Genomic DNA, 22032 nt, shown 5'->3' on the forward strand with positions numbered 1-22032 from the left:
CATGAGCTAATGAGTTGATTGGATTGGATTCCAGGCATCTCGGACAGTGATCCACAGTGCAGACATCACATTCCAAATGCTGGAAGACTGGAGGAACGTGGACCTCAACAGCATCACCAAGCAAACCCTTTACACCATGGAAGACACTCGAGATGAGCACCGGAAGCTCATAATCCAGTGTAAGATGCTCTACCAGGGCGGGTGTGTTTTTATTTGTTTAAAAAGAAAGAAAGAAAGAAAGAGTATCTTGGTACATAATTAGGTGGCATTCCCACCCTGTCCTTCTCCCTGGGATGCCATCCGCTCTCTTGTTCCTGTTAAATGGGTCGGCCTAGATGGAGGGGCTAGCTGATTTACAGGGACATGGGTCAACCTTGCTGGAGAAAATGGGTGCTGGGGCATTATTGGGCAGCACACAATGTCAGGCAAAGGGCCCCAGCCGTGACCCTCGATGCCAGGTGCTGTTCCCTAGGTGGCATCAACAAATGAGGACAAAAGCTGGCTGCCTCTCTCAGTGTATGTCATTATGTCAGCCTGGAGGCAGCTGGAAATGCTGCCTACTTTACTGTGGAGGGTCACGGGAGTGAGCCCGACTATTTACTGGCAGGTGAACCTCTCAATCGTAGCAGATGTTTGAGAAGGGGATGGAAGGTGATTCACTTCTGTGAACACATGTTCATGCCCCTGTGGATAAAGATGGTGCAAGTACCGCTCCAGGTATTATCCTGATGTGGTCGGGTTGCTCTTCTTAGCAGCAGAGGACGTGGAGGGCCAGAGAATATACCACCATTCTTAGCACATCTGTGCTGTTCCTCAACGGCCCGCCACAGCCTCTGCCCAGGGAATCCCCTGGATCAGGGTCGGTTGGCTTCTTCCTTATTTTGCTGAGCCTTCCCTTCTTGTGCCTCGGGGGAAGGGAGCATGAAGACAGAGGGTGAGTCCATCCCTCCCCATCAGCTCTTGGAAAGCTTGGTGCTGAGGCTGTGCTGGATGTGGGGGATATGGCAGCAGCTGTGCCTTCTGGATGGGGTGAGGCCCAAGGCCCTAATAGTGACATTCAGGAAGCTGCAGAGTGGCTGTCCCCCGCCCCGAGAAGAGGGGCCTACTCTCCTGAGAGCCCCAAGCCCCTTAGGTTTCCACTAAACCCCCTCAACACTGTTGCCCTGAAGGAAAACTTTCTTCATCCAGCCTAAGCATGTCATGTTTATAAACAGAGTTCTCTGAGATGTTCCTATTAGAGACCTCTTTTCAAAAACAAATGGAGCAGCTGAAGCACTGGATCACGTGGACCTTCCCTGAGGCTTCTTTCCTGGTGACCCCAGAGCTCCTCTCAGGCTCTTATTTCTTCCTGTGCAACAGCCTCCAGCCCACTTCCCCCTGTTAAGAATTTTAGAGATTGTCGCAAATAATAACGCAGCTGATAGAGTGCCTAGTTTATGCCAGGTCCTGTGTCATGATCTCAGTCTCCACATCAACCCTTTGGGGAAGATTCACTTATCACCCCCATATTACAGATGAGAAAACTGAGCCCCAGAGAGGTGGTGAACCTTTCCCAAGGTAGCAGAGCTAGACCTGGAACCCAGGTCTAGTTTTGGTGTCACCGCCATGCACTAGTGCATGCCAGAGGAGACAAAAATAATGAGATGTGGGCAAGCTTTAGAGGTTCCAAGATCTTTCCAAGTGCTTACAATCATGCTTCCTGTTCTGTTTTTCCTTCTGGAAGGCAATGGAAAGCATGGCTAAGAGCACCCTAACAGTGCTAGCTATATTCCTTTTTTTTTTTTTTTTTTTTTTTTTGTGGTATGTGGGCCTCTCACTGTTGTGGCCTCTCCCGTTGCAGAGCACAGGCTCCGGACGCGCAGGCTCAGCGGCCATGGCTCACGGGCCCAGCCGCTCCGCGGCACGTGGGATCCTCCCGGACCGGGGCACGAACCCGTGTCCCCTGCATCGGCAGGCGGACTCTCAACCGCTGCGCCACCAGGGAAGCCCCGCTAGCTATATTCTTGATGGCCATGTCCCCAGGGCCTCACACAGGGCCAGGAGTAGAGGCGGGGGCCAGCAATGTTTGTGGAGGACCAAATAGATGGGTGGAATACCAGAATGATCCAACTTCCTGGTTCTGTTAACTACTCCTAGCAGCGTTAGACTCAGCTCTCTTCTCCCCTCAGCACCTTTCATGGAGGGAAGAAAATGTGACCCAGACTCATAAGGAAAAATACAATCTCCATTGCTTGTTTTAGGGACCAGGCTTTGAGCCTTTGCTGGAGCAGCACGAAGGTCACTGCTGCTTCTCTAAGAAAGAACCTTTTGGGGCTTTCTCTTCTAGCTTTCCTAGGCTGGGGGCAGAATGTTGTCCTTTAAATCTGTGATTGTATTCTTCTAGAGGAAGGGAGTCATAATGAGGTTCAGTGCAACCCACCTGGTACTTAGTGAATGCCTGTCCTGGGTCTAGCACTGTGTTAGACGCTGAGCAAAGAGCAGTGAATAAGATGGACACTGCCCTTCCCACATGGAGCTTAGAGCTAATGGCAAATCAGAAGTTGAACAAGTAATTTCCAAATGGCTGTGTTTTACCAAAGAGGACATACTATGTGATGCAGTGCCGGGATGAGGGGGATTGAGGAAGCCTGAAGGCAGATGGCCTGGCACATGCGTGTCACGCTTGCTCCTTCCAGACAGCTGGGAAGTCAGTCCCTGAACACAATGAGCTGGACCAAAGGTCAGTTTGAATAGGACTAGGGGCAACTGTATGCTGCACCCTCCTTTCCTTACACCCAATTGACAAGTCTGCAGATTCTTGCTTTAGGGGGTTACCATCACACCCATGATGTAGATGCTGGCTGGGGATGCCTGGCTTACCTTGGATTAAAAAGTACACATTGGGACTTGAGCACGATGATTCGAATGAGTCTTAAGTGGTGCTGTGGTAAGAGCAGGCAGTTGGGATGCCCGACAGACCTTGATTCAAACCCTGGCTGTGGTGCGCTGTGACCTTGGCTTCCAAATCTGTAAAATAGGGATAACACAAAAGGACTAAATGACACAATGTGTGCCACATGCATGGTACACAGCGTAGAGCTGGTGTAGAGAAGAGGTTGGGAGGCAAGCACTTGAGTCAGGCTGTGTTTGAAACTTGCCTCTGCCATTAACCAGCTGTGAAAGTCACTCACCTCTGTGTGCGTCTTTTGCCTCATTTGTCAGAGGGCTGGGGAGGTGGTAATAACAGTACCTACCTCCGTGGGCCGTGCATCCTTTCAGCAAACATTTGAGCAACTACTATGTACCAGGCACTGTTCTAGGTCCTGGCCTCATGTCATTCACATTCTAGGGGTAGTCTAAGGTCAGAGTGTGTCTGTAGAAAACATTTTAGGAGAGTGCCCGGCATGTGGTAAGCACTCACTAAATGTTGGCAGTTAGCACTTTCATTGCCGTCTCGATCATTATCATCACGGATTGAAGCACAGTGGCTCAGACGCACAGACAGTGCCGTGAAGGGTGAAGGAACACCAGAGAGAAAGTCAGACACTGGGTTCCAGTTCCTGCTCTGCCACCAACTCACCCTCTGACTCTGAGGGGCTCATCTGATCTCTAAGGCATAGCTTCCTCACCTATCAAATGAGACAGATCAACTAAATGGGTTTTTTTTAAGTCCTTTCTCATTCTAAAGTATATGATTTCGGGTCCTGGAAGCTGACCTCTTGCAGCAGTTATCAATTAAGTAAAATAGAGCAGATTGGCCAGTCCTGGAAAATGGGGCAACAAAAGCTCTCAGACAAATGAAAACTGTAGGAACATGTGAATCCTGAATTGTGGTTTGATTTATTGAGCTTCACATACAAAAACACAAAGAAATGTAATAAGAAGAGATGTTTCGGATTGGAGATCACCGCAACAATGTTTCTACTTCCTGCAGTGCTTCGCTGATTACAGAGTCCTTCTATATTCAATTATTTGACTTGTACCTGAAGACAGGTTGTAAAGTGATATGATGATCCTCCCTTGACCAATATGGAAACTTGAGGGCACAGTGATTGCTTCCTTTACACAAATGTTTATTAAGCATCTACTACGTGTCAAGCACTGAGAGGCTGGTTAGGCTGCTTGTCCAATACGGTTGTGGTTCAGAAACATTTGAATGGTCAACGGTGCCTGACCACGGGGCAGAGAGCAAGAGGGCAGCAGTGCATCTCCCCTGTCATGCAAGCAAGTGCGTACTGGATAAGAGCTATATCACAGGCAATGTACCAGCTAATAAAGCTATCAGGCAAAGAAGTAGCAGGGGAGCACACCCATGCACACCCCCAACTATAACAGTGTTCTTAGTGACGTAGTGAAGGCAGAATGCAAATAGTAAAGTGCTGTGAAAGTACAGAGGGAGAGTGATCAGTTCTGCTGGCAAGGGGCATGGGAGGGTAAATAGGATTTCATTGGAGGATCATTTCAGCTGTTTCATGACAGACTAAACAGTCTAAGCAGAGGGAACTGCCTGAGAAAAGCAGGAATGGCAAGTAACCCGGGGTGGCCAGGGCTTAAAGTGTCCACAGGCACAGAAGATGAGCCTGGAAAGGTAAGTTGGGGTGTATTCTCTCAATCCTTGAATGCCCTGCTAAGACTTTGGAGTTTTTTATTTTATTCAGTTGTATTCCTTTGTTCTTTTAACACCTGTGTGTGTTTAAACACAACTGCATGGTGTGTGGTGTCTCCTCTGTTTGACAGTGTATCAGGAGTTCGACCATCTCCTGGAGGAGCAGTCTCCCATCGAGTCCTACATCGAGTGGCTGGACACCATGGTGGACCGGTGTGTTGTGAAGGTTGGTAAGCCGAAGCGGAAGGTGCAGGCCCGGGGTCTGGCAGCCCATCACTCGCCTTGATGGCGCTTGGGTAATACAGAGCCCCGCAATGAGCTAGCTGAGGGTTTCCTCGGCAGCCTTGGAGCCCTAGGGATACAAGGAGGGGCCTGGGCCCCCCTCAGGAGCGGGGGAGGGGTACGTCACAAGGCAGGACTCTTGAGTCTCCCTCCCCTGGTTCAACCAGGTCAGCATCTCTCTTAGCGGTTGTACACGTTGAGTCTCGACATAAGATTTCATTTCTTAAAGTGTATTTTTGCTGTTAAAAATAAAAAGCCTATAACATTGAACTTAGAGACCCGAAGCCTTCCTGTCATTTTAATAAGAGACAGTAATAAATGAAGGTCAAATCAACCACTCATACAGCCGTTCACTCTCTTATAGGTGGCTGCCAAGAGGCAGGGGTCCCTGAAGAAGGTGGCCCAGCAGTTCCTCTTGATGTGGTCCTGTTTTGGCACAAGGGTGATCCGGGACATGACCTTGCACAGTGCCCCCAGCTTCGGTAAGGCCACCCCAGCCCTCCCCACATCCAAACACGTCTTCTCCGGGCTCCATGTACCAAGTCCATCTCTCCGGAGCCAGGCATGGTCTTGCTGTCTCTGAGACCACAAGGACATCACCCGGAAACATTCTCTGTTCTGGGGGGACACGATATTGTTAGGACTTTCAGGGAGAAAGATGGCATTGCATGCTAAAGGAGAAGTATACATATCTGAAAATGAGAGGCTTGCACACAGATAATAACATTATTTGAGTTTAAAGAGGAGTAAATAGCAGCGGCTGTGCTCCCCTTTTTCTGGAAGTCCCCAGTCATGGCTGCTTCCACTGGTCTATTTTGCCAAATTTCATCGTGTGGATTTGCCAAGACTGGGCACATGAAGAAGCCTCTGAGTTCAAAATTTGCAAATGGCTTGATTGACAGGCCAGTGGTGGGTAAAGTTTTCTTTGATAACGTGCCCCAGTGTGATCTCCAGTAAAGGACTTTTGCATTCATTTTCCGTTTTGTTTTACTGACCCCTTGGGTTTTCATCACCTCCAGGAGACATCCCTCCCCCAAGTCCTTGTCTCCTGTTTTCCAGTGTAACGGGACTTGAAATCTCTGACCGGAGGTGCTTACGGTAGCCTCTGCGGGCAGGAACCTAATCACCGACTTGGGGTGAATGCCATTTTTCACTGGAAAGAATGGCATACGCATTGAGTCCAGGTCATCGTTAGCAAAGTGAGGTGGAACTTTAAGGCATTATCCAGACATTTGAAATCTCAAAACGCTTTGGCCTCAGTTTTCTAGGCATTTCGGCAAAGGGCTGTTGGTGAATTTTCTGGGTAATTGCTTCAGTTCTCTGTTTTACTTTGCAAGTAGAGATGTGGTTTTGCTTCTCATTATCTCCAATTAAGCCAATCAGCTCTGGGTTTTGCTCTGGGTTTAATTTGACACTTTTCCATCTAGCTTTTTATGGTCTTGTCACTATTTCCCAGTTGTGCTATACAATGCAGTGAATATGTGGTGAAACAAAGAAGGCACTATTTTTTCTAAACAGCTCTGTCCATGAAAGACTGTGTTTACCCAATTGGAGAAGCGTTTTGTTGGGGATTTCTTTAATCTCAGCATTGGGAAGTTCTCTGAACCTGCCTGCACCATGGCTACAGATGGAAATTCTCTTTGAGCTGTATATGGAAATGCTCTGGGGACTGCTACCTGGGCAGTGCCATCAGGCATGGCATTTTGATGACTTCCAGTTCAGCATAGTTAGTGTTAGCACATGTTACCTCTGGCTCTGGGAAAATCATTTGTGCATAACTGCTTTCAGTTAAGCTGATGGGTGAAAAATATTCGAGATTTTTTTCATTGCTTCAGAATCAAAGAAGAATGATACCACACAAATAGGTATATATACATCCACAAAGCAAGCACCCTTTTCTTGTTTTATATCTTATTCTTCAATTTGCTGATTCTTATACTGACTGTATATTATCAAACACCCTTCATTAGACAGGCAAAGTAGTCTATGTTGTAATAGTCTTTGAAATCCATTTGTATGTACTAAGTTAACAGTCAGTGTTATGGAGAGTAGAACAATTAGAATAGGTTGAATTTATTACTAAGAAATATTATTCCTTAAAATGTATTTATTTCTTTTTGAACCACACACATTCTAGGATACACTGGGAACTCAGGCAAATGGCAAAAATGGTCACAAATCTTTTAGAAAAGGAAAGAAAAAAGATATTAACCCAATTTCACTTTTACAGTATTTTTCAACCCTGAACAGATGGAAATAATACCTGTCTCCAAGTCCATTTAGCAAACTATCTGAAATGGTCCTGCTCATCTGACTCATTGTTGAGTTTTACAGCTTGGGGTGACAGGCAAGTTGAAAGAATTTGCGGCAGACAAAAGCCCAGCTCCCCCTTTCTGCCTGTATATGTCAAAGACACAGTTGGTGGTTGTGTTTGGGTCATGTGTTCCCTGTATAAAAACAGCTAATTAGGAAAAAGAGCCCTCTGTTCCCTGGCCCCTCCCCCAACCACAGGGGCCAGCTCTATATATCTTATAACTCCCACACGATCCTGGTAGCTGTGAATGGTGCGGGGTTTGTATGTCCGAGTAGCAGGCTGACCGTCACAACGATCGTGGAATATCACAATGATCCCGCGGGGGACTCTATCACCTCTTCCCAGAACAGCCTCTTTCAAAGGTAGTTGACTCCTTTCTTCTCCTTAATTCCTTTTCACTCTTTTCTCCCTAATTCCTTTTCACTGAAAGAGCCTATGCGGTGAACTAAAGTGCCAGACTTTCTTTCTCTGCTGCAAACAGCACTTTCTAGCAAAATTAGTCAGCAAAGGTAGGGTAGCAGGCAATGAACTTTTCATCCTAATGGGGCTGAGGAAATTAGAGGTTCTGTTTTAAAAAAGCAACAACAACATATTTTCAGTTGACTGCTCTGATCTTAGTTCGTAGGATACCTGGATCCCAAGTCAGTGCAGGTGCCTTTACCTTTCCCTATGGGTTTTTACCAGATGCCCCTGTTTCACTGTTAGGAACATCCGGAAGGCAACAGTAGTTCCTGGAAGTGCTTCAGCATGAAGTGCTGTGAAAGGCTGCCTCGGGTTTGATGGCTAAGGGGGCAGGGCTACGTATCATTTCCCAGGTTTCCACCTTTTTACACACTTGTTTTCTGGCCTAGCATCAATGCTCACTCACTCGGGCAGGGCCCTGGAGGCCACGTGGGAGCAACTCCCAGGCCAAGTGGCCATGATGGACGGAGCCTCCAGACTGCTTCTCAATGTTTAGATGTCCTGGCCTGGCTCTCTTACCCAGAACCTGCTAAATTGCAGAATCTTGACATTCGAAATGTCTCTCAGGCACCAGGAGTTGCCTGTCTCTCCAAGCACCAGGAGGCAGGAATTGCTTTCCCCGTATTCGGGAGAAGAAGCAGAGACCCAGAGAGGAGAGGGGGCTTTGCCCAGGGTGCACCGCAAACTGAGCTGAGCGCCCCCGGGGACCTATCCCATGCTAGAGCCGCACTGCCAAGGCCTCTTCTAACTTTCTTCAGCTGAATAGTAATAAGAAAAGCAAAGTAACGTTTATTCAGGGCCTAGTGTACACGAGGCATAACATTAGGCACTTTCCCATTTAATTCTCACAACAACTTATGAGGTCCACTATTACTGCCCTCCATATAACAGACAAGGAAGCCATGATAGAACATGAAGCCAAGGCAGGATAATGCTACTCTTTATGACAAATGTGTAGGAAGCACATAGAACCATTTAATTCTCACATCAACTCTGCAAGGCAGATAATGATAGGTACCTTTTTACTGAGTTGGAGAATTTTCTTGCCCCAAATCAATATGGCAAGTGGCAGATCTCTGTTTCAAAATCAGATCTGCATGACCACAAAACCCATGCTTTTTCAATTACCACAATTAGGACAAATATCCTGGGCTCAGGTGCATGGCACAAAAAGGCTAGACAAGTTGGTTTACCCCTCATTGATGGTTTTCCTAAAACCATATTGATAGAGTAAAAAAATTTTTAAGCTATGAGAGAAAAGAGCAATAATTAGACTATCATGAGTAATAAGAGATGCCAGAAGACAATGGAATAATATCTTTTAAGTGCTGAGAACAAAGAACTGTCAACCATTATTCAAGAGTGAGGGCAAAGCAAAGACATATTCAGTTATACAAAAACTAAGAGAACTATATGGCACCCATAGAACTTCACTTAAAAAAAAATTAAAGGATGGGTTTCAATAAGAAGAAAAATAAAACCATAGCTAAGGTCTGGGATACAAGAAACAACAATATTCTAGTTATTGTTGTTGTTTAACAAAAGTGTAGTGGTTTAAAACAGTATTATGCTTACAGATTCTGTGGGTCAGGAATTTGGACAGGGTGCAGCGGGGATAGCTTGTCTCTGTTCTATGATGTCTGGGACCTCAGAGGGGAAGACTCAAAAGCTGGAGTTCATCGACGGTTGGAGGCTGGCATCCTCTGGAAGCTTTTTCCCTCACGTGTCTGGTGCCTGAACTGGGATGACTTGAACACTAGGACTGCCGATTGGAGGGTGTTCAAGTGGCCTCTCCATGTGGCTCAATTTCCTCACAACACAGTGGCCTCTGACCAGTGAACCTCTCACATGGAAGCTTAGGCCCCATGAGTGAGTGTGCCGAGGGGGGAGCCGCCTTGCCTTTATGACCCAATCTCAGAAATGAAAGTTTCACTCCCCCTTACTCTGTGGATCAAAGCAGTCACAAACCTACCAAGATTGAAGGAAATACATAGACACCCCCCCGACAATTTTCCCAGGAAGGAGTGTCAAAGAATTTGGGAGCCCTGTTTTAAGATGAGAGAAATTTTATAAAATATATAAACAAATTTAATTAACTTTTGGTTGTAATTTTAAAAGTAATTTGTGTGTGTTTCAAGAAGGTAAAACCAAATTCCAGGAAACAATAAAACACGGGGTAGTGGGGAGAGAATCTTTAAGGAATAGTTAACACATGCTTAAGTTCTTGTCTTGAAATACTAAATAACTGTAGATTTTGTTGAAAAAAATTTATAGTTTGGATTTAATAGATGTTTGGATATATGATCATCACTAAAAGAATAGAATCATGTTACCAATGAAAAATGAAAAATGTGAAAACTTAAATGGCAAGAATTTAGAAGATAAAAGAAGCTTAGAAAAAGGATCGTAAACTCAAAAAATATGAAACAGGATGCTAGAAATAAGATCAAATAATAACCACAGTAAATGAAAAGGTCTCTTCGCTCAAAAAACATCAGGCATAAATGGCAACGTTTACTAAACTTTTAAGAAGCATAAAATCTTTAGTTTATGAAAATGAACACAAAAACGAAGGAAAGCTGTACAGTTAATTTTATGAAGCTAATATAATCTCAGTTTCAAAATCTTGGAAGAGCTGTAGAGGAAAAGAATATTATGACTCAACCACACATAAATATAGATGAAAACATTCTAAATAAAATACTAGCAGATCAAATCCAGGGCAAATTTTTTTTTAATCATGGTTAATGAGGCCTATGCCAAGAATTCAAGTATGATTCAAAGTCAGAAAATTACTAATTAACATACTGCATTAAATTAAAAGAAAAATAATATGATCATCTCTATAGATACAAAAGAAAAAACGTATTTGATACAGTTCAGCTTTCAAGTATAATTTTTAAAAACTCTTGGCAAACTAGGAATAGAAGGGAATTTATTTAATATGTTAAAGAGCATTCAAAAATCTGCAGAAAACAATATACTAAATGGTGAAACTTTAGAAGTTTTCCCATTTCCGTCATGAATAAGACACAAATGCCTTCTAATGCTGTTTCTGATAGATACGTACTGGAGGTCATAGCCAATGCGATAAGAAAAGGAAATGAAATATAAGAATTGGAAAGGAAAACATAAAATTGTCTTTATTTATAGACATGTCATGATGGCTGACAAGAAAAAGAGAATCTACAAACTAATAGAACAGATAAGAATTCAGGCAGATTACTGAATTCAGTTTTTAAAAAATCATTGACATTCTTACCATTAACTAGAAAATATCTATCTCTGTGTATCTGTATATCTATATATCCCATTCACAATAGCAACAGAAATGTGCCCATAAAAAAATTCTAACAAAAATTATTTTAAGACCTTCAAGGAAAAAAATTTAAAAATATTACTGAAATATACCCTGTTCATATCTGGAAAAGGATATGCCCTTCAAATATATAAATCAGTTGGAATTTCCATCTGGTTCTTAACTTTTTCTTCCTTTGATTTTGAAAATCTGATGTTAAAATTCATATAGAAAAGCAAAAGGCTGAGAATAGTAAAGGCATTTTGAAAGTAATGAAGAACAGGTATAGGGACTTGCTTATCTGATATTCAGGTTTTTTAAGGAGTAAGACGATGTGGTCATCTAACAGTGCTAGACAAAGAGTAGTGAAACAGCAGAGATGCCCAAGACAGACTGACATGAAACTTGTCTTTGCCTCATCAAATTCTTGCCTTTCTGTCTCAACAAGAGGATTGTACAGATGATCTGTGTGACAGAGATATGGCATTAAAAATCAGTCGACAAAGGTTCTGGGACATGCATTTTAGGATAAATAAAATAAAATTAGACCCCTTCCCTAGAAACAATTTTCCCTTTCTGAAAAGAAACATCTAAATGAAAAACAAAAACAAAAAACAAAACTTAAAACCTTTTAGAAGAAAATATGGATAAGTTTATGACTTTGGAATAGGAAATTATTTCTTTAAAAAAGTACCAAAAAGGATAAATCATAAGGAGAATATTGGCAAAGTTGACTGCACTCGGATTTTTTTTTTAATATAAGTTTATTTATTTATTTTTGACTCTGTTGGGTCTTCGTTTCTCTGTAAGGGCTTTCTCCAGTTCCGGCAAGCGGGGGCCACTCTTCATCACGGTGTGCGGGCCTCTCACTGTCACGGCCTCTCCCGTTGTGGAGCACAGGCTCCAGACGCGCAGGCTCAGTAGTTGTGGCTCACAGGCTTAGTTGCTCTGCGGCATGTGGGATCTTCCCAGACCAGGTCTCGAACCCACGCCCCCTGTGTTGGCAGGCAGATTCTTAACCACTGCACCACCAGGGAAGCCCTGCACTCGGATTTTAAACTTATGTTTAATAAGCACAACATAGATGAAATTAAAAGATAAAAGCCACAGAGGGAATTCCCTGGCCGTCCAGTGGTTAGGACTCCACACTTTCACTGCCGAGGGGGCCTGGGTTCGATTCCTGGTCAGGGAACTAAGATCCCACAAGTCGCATGGTGTGGCCAAAAAAAAAAAAAAAAAAAGCCACAGGGGGAAGATATTTTGCAATGCATATAACGAACAAAGTATTAATATCCAGAATATATGATAAATCCCTCTAAATACATTTTTAAAAGACAAATACCCAAGTAGAAAAATGGGCAAAGAATGTGAATAGACAGTTCACAGAAGAGGAAATTCAAATGGGCAATATCATATGGAAAGAGGTGGACCTTTCTAGTAATTAGGGTACTGCAACTTTTAAAGACAGTAACATTTCATACAGTAACATTTCATACATTTCATACATTTCATACATATTTGCCATCATACAGATGGCAAATACTGTATTTCCTACACTACCAGTAAGGATGTAGAAGATTTTGGTGAGCAATTTGGCACTATCTCGTTAAGACCTAAGATGCAGGTGCTCTTGGACCCAGTGATTCCACCTCTGGTCCTAGACCCAGGTATTTTTTGTACCTAGGCAACAGGTACAAAAAATATTCATTGGAGCCAGTTTCCAGTAGTGAAAAATGTAAATAACCTAAATTCCATGCACAGGAGAATGGACAAATAAATCGTGGTATGGTCACACAATGGCCATTAAACAAGACCTACATGTGTCAGTGTGGATAGATCTAAAAACACCCAAAGTATCAAGTGCAGGTTGTAGAATACTCTGTAAAGTATGGTACCATTTCTATCAAGTTTGAAAATAAAAAAACAATATCATGTGTTTTTATGGATATATAAATATATGTAGTAAGAGTATAGAAATGCATGTAAACAGTAAATACCAGATTCGAGGCAGTGATTACATCAGGGCATGAACACAGGAAGCAGAGAAGTAGGATTAAGGAAGGGAACACAGGGAGTTCATTTTTATCTTCAGTTTAAAAATATGATTCAAATACGGTAAAATGTTAAAATATTATAAAGCTTGGTGTTGAGTACACTGGTATTCATTTTAAAATTCATTTTTTTTTTTTGGCTGTGCTGTGCAGCACCCAGGATCTTAGTTCCCCAACCAGGGATCAAACCCCTGCCCCCTGCATTGGAAGCACAGAGTCCTAACCCCTGACCACCAGGGAATTCCCTTAAAATTCTTTATACTTTTCCATATGTTTGAAATTTTTCATAAGAAAAAAGAAATGCTTTGATTCTATAAGATGCCATTAACTATGTTACCATATAATAACAACAACCTCCTTTTGTCTCTATCCTAGTACCTTTTTCCATAACAGGCTCTGATGCTCAATAGCTCTGTAACTTTAGGCAAGTGGTTTAAAATCCTCTGAGACTTCATTTCCCCCATGTGTTAACTGAAGATAATAATACCTCCTTGGGACTTCCCTGGTGGTGCAGGGGTTAAGAATCTGCCTGCCAATGCAGGGGACATGGGTTCGAGCCCTGGTTCGGGAAGGTCCCACATGCTGCGGAGCAACTAAGCCCGCGAGCCACAACTACTGAGCCTGCGCTCTAGAGCCCACGAGCCACAACTACTGAGCCTGCGCGCCACAACTACTGAAGCCCACACACCTAGAGCCCGTGCTCCACAAGAGAAGCCACCATAATGAGAAGCCCGCGCACTGCAACGAAGAGTGTCCCCCGGTTGCCCACGCGCAGCAACAAAGACCCAATGCAGCCAAAATATAAATAAATAAAAATTAAAAAATTTTTAAAAAACCCTTCATAGTGTTGTTGGAAAATTAAAAGGACTTAGCACAGAGCATATGGTAAGTGGTCAGTGCTTGCTCATTTGATTCATTCATCCAACAAATAACCATTGAACCTCTACTGTGCCTGGCGCTGTTGTAGACACCAGGTATAGAACAGTGGGAAAAAAAAAACCAGATAAAAATCCCTGCATTTATGGAGCTTACAATCTAGTGTAGGGAGGCACGTGATAAAGATAGATAAGTTCAGTATATAGTATAGCAGATGGTGTTAAGTGCTAAGGGAAGAAATAAAGCAGGAATGTTAGCTATAATTGCCTCTCTCCTGTCTTTGATGTTTCTCTTTTCCTCTCCCTCTCTCCCTCCCCTGCCTCCTTCCCCTCTCCCTCTCATCAGTCTTTGTGGACCCTGGCACTGAACTGTTTGTTACCTAATAATCTTAAAGATTGATTTTTGCTAAGGACACTGTAGCTTTTGTGGAGTCAGTGACTGAGCTCTAAGTTTCCTTTGTACTCAGAGCACTTTGCACAATAGTAATAAGCAAGCAGCAGTAGCTCTACAAACTCTCCTTGTTTGAAAGATGATTGAAAATTATCAGACCAATTGGGTAACTGATCAGAGTCATTAGGAAGAGAGCTTGAAACCCCAAATCAACACTTCCCCTGGAGTACTGGCCTCTGAACCCAGCTCTGATGTTTTCTAACAGTGTGGTCTTAGGCAAGTGTCTTCACCTCAGATCTTGTTTCTTTATCTATTAGACAGGGGTGCTGTATAGATGATCCAGGGTGCCTGCCTGTGCTAAAACTACTAAATCCGTTTTTATTATCTAGGGTTTTACATGCTAGTTCAGTTTCATAGTGTCTTTCTCTCTTTCTATCCTATTGACTTAGAGCCACATCTCAGCAAATACTTCTTCATTTTGGAGACCTTTTCCTTTTAGGTATTTGATGCTCTCTTTTGACTTCTCTGACTCTATGAACAAAACAGTCACATCACAGGGTGTTAGAACATTAATAGCAAAGGGGACCTTAGTTACTATTTATTGAGCATCTAGTATATACTTTTCCTCATTATGGTACTTCTGTAAAATAGGTTTGACTGTTTCCCTTTTAGAGAGCCATATTGCACGATTGAAGAACAACTTCAGAATCAGACAGTCTTGGATTCAAATCCCATGTCTGCTACTTAATAATTGTGTGACATTGGACAGTTACTTTACTCCTAAGTCTCAGTTTCCTCCTTTGCAGAAGGAGGGTATCGCTCATCTCAAATGGTTGTGATGAGGATTAAATGCGATAATAAGTCTGCAGCACTTAACCCAGTGGCTGCCACAGAGCAAGGGCTCAGTAAATGGCTGGTTTTATTTTTAACATTTTCGAGGAGCAGCTCCTCCAAGGTCCCAGTGACTAAGTGGCAGAGCTGGAGCTCAACCTGGGCAGTTTGATCCAGCCCCATGCAGTTACCCACAATGCTGTACCTCCTCAGCGGTTCACAGGACTCATTTGGGGGAAGTAGATGGAAAGTTTAGTCTTGGAAGTCTGCATCTCACAATGACTCAAAAACACCCTGAACCTTGCTGAATTCCAAGTGGGGTCAAAAAACAGACACAGCACCCTGGAGATGGAGGAAAAATGTGAAGGAAGTGCAGAACAGGGGACGCGGGCATGGAGCTCATTGGGTACAAGGATCGTAGGTGGTGGCAGGCTCCGGAGAGACGGGCTATTGGTGCAGATGTGCACGACCTGCAGGGCTTCCAGTGGCCTCGGAGTTAAGCCAGGGGTTTTCTTCTGTAACGTTTCTGGAGCAAAAGAATCAATCTATCTGAAATGAAGTGTGTGTCTGTGTGCACGCGCGCGTGCAGGCACAAAGAAGCCAGGTGCAACTAAAAAGGAGAAAATTAATAAATTCCACCAAAGATGAGTCATCCAAAAGCCCCCAGCTGGCCCTCATCACCTTATTTCTGAGACCTGAAAAGGCATAGAGCCCAACTCAAATGGCCCTTCTGGGGACCATGTCCTTTATTTTCCCCATCTGTGCTATGAGGAGACTGGACCAGATGATCTGTAGGGGAAATGGGAACAGATTTTTGGAGCCAGAGCAAACTGAGGCCAATCCCTTCTTAATTCCAATGGAGAGACTCATTTCCTTGTGTGTAAGAGGATAATACCACCTATCTCACAGTTTGGTGAAAGGATGAGACCTGTGTTAAGTGCTTAGCAGAGTTCTTGGCACATAGTAAGCATTCAATAAATGGGAGGTGCGATGACGATGATGATGGTGACAATAATAGTGGTGTTGATAATGATGCTAGGATCACAAGATAATAAATAATGCCGGAGTCTCATAAGGCTTCTAAAGAAAGCAAACTCAAGGGAAATAGGAAGAGGAGGGCAGCTTGTAAATAGTCGGTGAGATATTTTGGACACTTCATGGGACAGCAGGATGTCCATGTGGAGATGTCCCTTTGAGAGGTGGAAACATGGGACTAGAGATGAAGGCTTGGCCTCTCTGACGCTGGCATCCGTGAGGTCTTCATGACAGCAGACATGAAGGCCCCTTCCATATGTGGATCTTCCACTGTCCATGGTGGCAGCATGATGTGCAAGAAAAGATGGTTTGGGGGACTTCCCTGGTGGTCCAGCGGCTAAGACTGCACTCCCAACGCAGGGGGCCCGGGTTCAATCCCTGGTCAGGCAACTAGATCCCACATGCCTTAAGAGTTGGCCTGCCACAACTAAAGATCCCGCATGCCACAACGAAGATCCCGCAGGCTGCAACTAAGACCCGGAACAGCCAAATAAATAAATAAATATATATTTTTTAAAAATTAAGGTGGTTTTGAAGTAATGTACTGTGTCATCTTGCACAAGTACTTGACTTTGCACAACAGGAGTAAGAGCACCTGCCTTACAAGGTGGTGGTAGATATTAAATCAGAGAATATAATACTTGGAGCACAAAGACTGGCACGTGGGAAAAATCTTTTCAAATGATTGTTCACATCCCTTTTTATGAAGTAATCGACACTAAATTTAAAATGAAGAACACTGCTTGAGGATACCAAACCCTTTCAATTTAATACCTTCTGTAACAACCATGTGCTAAACGGAAGTCTCAGAAGCATTTAAGGAAATAATTCAGTTGTTGTTAATTTAAAGTGTCAGTTATGCTCCTGGAATTATGTTGTGTACATTGGTAGACACCAGTGAGTTAGAAGGCAAAGTCCCTGCTGTGAATGTCCTTAAATCCAGTCGGGGAAATAAGATAAACTTGTGGAAGAGAGAAAAACGCAAGACACTATGTCAGGCAATGCTGAACAAAACGAGGGGTGCCCAGACGAGGATGACGCCAGTGCGAATGTGAGAGCTCAGGCGCGTTTTGACAGATGGCTCAATTGGTGCCATTTTTGATGATGTCCTCTTAATAAATCAAGCAAGGAAGAGACTCACTTGCCACAGCGTTAATGACACTTCCCTTATGCTACACACCAGGCTAGGTGAGGAGACGGCAAAGGAGAGCAACCTCTGACCGCAAGGCGATCCATAACTGAGAGGCAAGGAGGGTCCGGGACAGAGGGTCAGAGCACCGTGGGACGTGTTATCGACCAGGCTGAGGGGCACACCCGAGCCGACATGACTTACCTTTCTGTTTGGATCTTCTCTCACCAGGGTCTTTTCACCTAATTCACTTGATGTTTGATGACTATGTGCTCTACCTGTTAGAGTCCCTGCACTGCCAGGAGCGCGCCAATGAGCTCATGCGAGCCATGAAGGGAGAAGGAAGCACCGGTAAGCCGGCATTTCGCTGGGAATTGTCCTCCTTGTCAATTTGATTTGTATCCTTACTTCTGTGCTCTGTGTTTCTTTTGCTCCGCATCCCAAAGAATTTAGTTATGGTGAACAAGTCAAATGGTGGGAAACCAATAATGTCTTTTTCTTCTTGAGAGTGGGCATGTGTGTACGTGGGAATTCCCTTGCATGCCACCACGGCGATGGGAAACCATCCGGGGTCTTAAGCAGAGGAGGGACATGACACAGATTAGAAAGAATATCTGCTTTTTAAAAGTCCCTTAAAGACAACTTGCCTTGACCTTTGGCTCTAAGAACCCACCCTTTCTCTACCCATAGCAGAAGTCCGAGAGGAGATTATCTTGACGGAGGCTGCCCCACCAACCCCTTCACCAGTGCCATCGTTTTCTCCAGCAAAATCTGCCACGTCCGTGGAAGTTCCACCTCCCTCTTCCCCTGTCAGCAACCCATCCCCTGAGTACACTGGCCTCAGCACTACAGGTAATGAACAGTCCCCCAAAGGCTTTGAGTGGGGAGTTGATGTCTAAAGCCAGAGCTGTCTGGAAAAACATTCTCCCTCCAGCCCCCCTCCCAAAACAATGCCCAAATCTGAGTATCCTCCTGCATTTATGGATGACTTGCAGTTATCCATTTATTAGTTTGTATGTATTCCTTATGCTTCTGTTTTCAAGTTGGCAGATTAAGTCCATGATAAAATCTCCACCCACCCACCCCCCACAAAAAAATAAGTCACTAAAATGATATAAAACACAGAACACAGCCATTCTTGAAAACAAGAAAGGGAGCCCTCCATGAGCCAGAAGCTGAGAGGCATCTCTGGAAAGTGGGGAGACAGGAAGTCATATGCTAAGCCATGGTAGCCAGAATCAAGGCAGGGGCTATAATGGAGGTTCAAGCTAATGCTACAGGGTCCCCAAGGAAGGGAAGAGTCCATCTGGTTGGAGACCTCACAAAGGAGGGGATTTGAGCTGAAACTTGATTTTAACTGACAAAGGTATTTCAGAAGGCCCTCTGGGGAGAAGACAGTGTGTGCAAATGCACAGGGCAGGAAGTATGGGGCCTTTTCGGGGAATGGTAAAGTGGTTAAAATGTAGGTGGTCATGAAGAAGTGTTACAAGCCTGGAAAGGTAAGTTGGAGTCACATCCTGCAGGATCTTGCATGCCAAGACAAGGTTTGAAAATGGAAGAAATGTTACAAGGATAATAATAGCTAGTAACTAGTGTCTAAATGTTGCTTTACCATGCACAAAGGACCCTTGCATAATTGTCTCACTTGATATTCACAGTAACCCTGCAAGGTAACTATTGTTCCATTTTATGGAGGAGGAAAAAGTAAAGGGTGAAGAAGGGTCAAATTCCTGGTCCCAGGCACCACAGTCAGCAGTTACCATAAACAAATTGATTCATTCAGTCATTCAGCAAATGTCCTTGTTCTCAAGACTTGTGGAAGTGATACACTGGATGTGGAATCTCCAGTAAGTGTTAGCTAACACATAATAATAAATAGAGTGTGTGTGTGCGCACGTGTGTGTGTGTGTGTGTGTGTGCACCTCCACGTTTTTTCACCTGGTTGCTGTGGGGATTAGATGAGGTAAGAAAAGCCAAAGTGCCTTGTCAACAGTGCACTGCTATCCAGATAGAAGGGGTTACTGTTAGGAGTGCCTGTAAGATGAGGGCTGCAGCCACGAGGGGTATAGGAGTTCAGAGGGAGGAGCAGACCCCTTCCATCCCACCGGAACCCGGGCAGGCAGGAGGAGCGTCTTCAGGAGAGAGATGGGACTCAAAGGCAGCCTTAAAAGACGAGAAGGACTCAGCTAACAGAGGAGTGAGCACACAGGAACCAAAGGCAGAAACAACCTTCTGCTAGATGGCCCTGGGTGAGGGTGGGGCCGGTGAACAGACCAGACTGGAGTGGAGAGCTTGGTTAAGATGGTGCTAATTAATTCATTATCTTCTACTCCCTCATTTACCCAAGTACCAAATCTGGAAATCAGCTCTCCTCTGCCTCAGCTCTTCCTGTATTAGCTAGGCTAGGCTAAGTTACTGTAGCAGATAGACCCAAACATGGATGGCGTTAACACAGTGGAAATCTATTTCATGCAGGGTGTTTCAGTCAGAGAGGAGCTCTCTTTCATGCAACCATTTAGAGACCTGTGTTCCTTCAATATGAGGCTCCAGTGTACCCCAGGGCAGTCGTTCTCAAAGTGTGGTCCATGGACCAGCAAGTATCAGCATCACATGGGAACTTGTTGGAAATGCTCATTGCCAGAGCCCATTGCAGGCCTACTGAATCAGAAACTGTAGGGTGGGGCCCAACCATTTGCTCAAGAAGCGTCCAGGTGATTCTGAGGCTCACTAGTTTGAGGACCACTGCCTTAGGGCTTTATCGAGTCTGCAACCAGCTAATGGAAATGGAGAGTGGGTCTGGAGGAGGAACACCCACCCAGAAAAGCCCTGGCCTGAAGCTGGCGGAGGTCACTTCCACTTAGATTCCATCAGCGAGGACTTAGTCACATGGCCTCATGTAACTGTAAAGAGAGGCGGGGAAATGTAGGATAGGGTTCCCAGGCAGGGAAGGGGAAACAGATATGGGAGAGACAGCTGGCATTCTCCTCCACACCTCCCAAGGCCAGTTGTTCTAACACAAATCTTGACCCACCCTTTCCTTCCCAGCCCACTGCGGCCATCTGGTTCAGGCCTTCCCCACCTCTCATGGACATCCAGTGACTCTCAAGCTGGGTATCCTCCAGGTTAGAATCTTCCTCCAGCCCCTCATAGCATGGGCTTAGTTATATCCCAGTTCTAGTTAGAATACACTGGGAGCTAAATTATGTATTTTTGAAGATCAAATAGGATGAGATTGTCGTATTTAGGTGCTATCTTTTATCTGCTCATTCACTCACGCCTCCCTCCATTTATTCATTTAGCTAATAAATATTTCTCAAGTGGTTTCTGTGAGCTAAACACTTCAAAAGCTGGTGATACAAACAAGTGAGTCTGGGTCCCTGCCCCTGGGAGTTTATTGTGAGAGGTTAGGGTTCTGATGAGCAAGACAGCAGTTACAATATAATGTCACGAGTGCTGGGTTGGGAGAAAGGTCAGGTGTTAGGGAGCAGAAAGCAGGGCTTCCAGCCTCTATTTGGAGGGTCTGGTTGGGGGGGGGGGGCAAATAATGAGAGAAAAGGTATTCCAAGCAGAGGAAGTAAGTAGTACAGAGGCCTGGAGGCAAGAGAGCATGTCATTTCCCAGGAGTCTTTTGATTAATTCTTTCACTAAAGTTTCCAGAACCAGAGCTACTCAGAGAGGGAATGAACAGATGCTTAAGAGCCTATAAGGTGCCTGCCCTCTTTTGCACGTTGCCAGGGGCAGAAACGTGCCAACAAACCCAGTGGCCCTTTGTCAGAGACAGCTCAGGAGACTGGGTTCTTCAGAGCAGTGGTGAAAAAAAGCAGGGTTATCAACAACTGGCATTAGCTGCAGTGATGATTTCACTTTGGGTCCACAGCTGGAGAGTCTTCCTCTTCTGTGGAAATTCAGATGTGAGCATCCCTGCATTTGTTTACATAGATGCGCCTCAAATCACATTTAGTTTTCTACTTGGAGCAGAAAGAACTTGACCGCCTCCCACCTCCCTCCCGTGTTCTCTCCCTGGTGGGTTGTTGTAGTTCCTGCTTAGAAGGCTCCAGAAGAAAAGTACAGAACGACGTTATTTGCTGAAAATAAAAAGGGAAAAGAACTTAAGCACTGTTTACAGCTCTGCAGCTGCTCAGGGGTCCATCGGAGACTGGAATTGGGGGTCTCCTGCCTCACTAAGGAAGGAAGGGCAAGGAGAGCAGCTAGGAGCCGCTTACCTGAATAATCCTGCCCACGTGCTCCCGCCACCGCCCAGCAGACACACGTCAGGCAGTCAGTGATAACATCCTCACTTCTAAAACAAACAGGGAAATTATGCAAATGAAACAGTTCTGCATTATGAAGCAGAAACAATTTGAGTGGAACCTTTCTTCCAATGTAGCAACAGATCAAACAAGGGGACACTAAGGAAGTAAGGGGAAGGAGGAGTGTGAAGGAAAGATTTCCAGGATCTCATGATCATTCTCAGCCAGCTAGTGAGTCTGCTCCTGGCTTTCTTTGTAGCAATTTGGAGGCCTCACGGTATGGCAGGTGTGATAGTCAGAGGCACAGGAATATCATAAATGTGTACAGAGATTTCTGTGCAATGTGTTCAGGAGTCGTAAAAGTAGCTTCTTAGAAATACAAATGTGAAACAGGTTCTCTTCAGATGAGTGCAGCCTTTGAAGATTTTGGCACATTCCAGCTTTGTTCTCAGGTATCTCCAGGGGGCATTAAAAATGTTATCCTGTATAAAACTATCTGTAATATTTTTCTCAAGTACCACTTTTGAAA

General features: G+C 44.4%; 1 protein-coding gene across 10 annotated transcripts in view; it reads left to right on the forward strand.

The window, feature by feature from the left end:
- The window catches only part of RFX4 (regulatory factor X4), a 161319-nt gene that overhangs the window by 120562 nt on the left and 18725 nt on the right, over positions 1 to 22032 (forward strand). For 7 of the 10 annotated variants that reach the window (XM_059082001.2, XM_067010036.1, XM_067010038.1 and 4 more), the window contains 5 exons: positions 35 to 179; positions 4717 to 4811; positions 5232 to 5349; positions 17485 to 17604; positions 17944 to 18105. In XM_059082001.2, coding sequence (XP_058937984.1) covers positions 35 to 179; positions 4717 to 4811; positions 5232 to 5349; positions 17485 to 17604; positions 17944 to 18105 — 640 coding nt within the window. The remainder of the gene's footprint in view (positions 1 to 34; positions 180 to 4716; positions 4812 to 5231; positions 5350 to 17484; positions 17605 to 17943; positions 18106 to 22032) is intronic. The other 3 variants (XM_067010031.1, XM_067010032.1, XM_067010034.1) reach the window with 3 other exon arrangements.

Source organism: Kogia breviceps, chromosome 12 (genome assembly GCF_026419965.1).
Source record: "Kogia breviceps isolate mKogBre1 chromosome 12, mKogBre1 haplotype 1, whole genome shotgun sequence".
NCBI lineage: Eukaryota > Metazoa > Chordata > Mammalia > Artiodactyla > Physeteridae > Kogia > Kogia breviceps.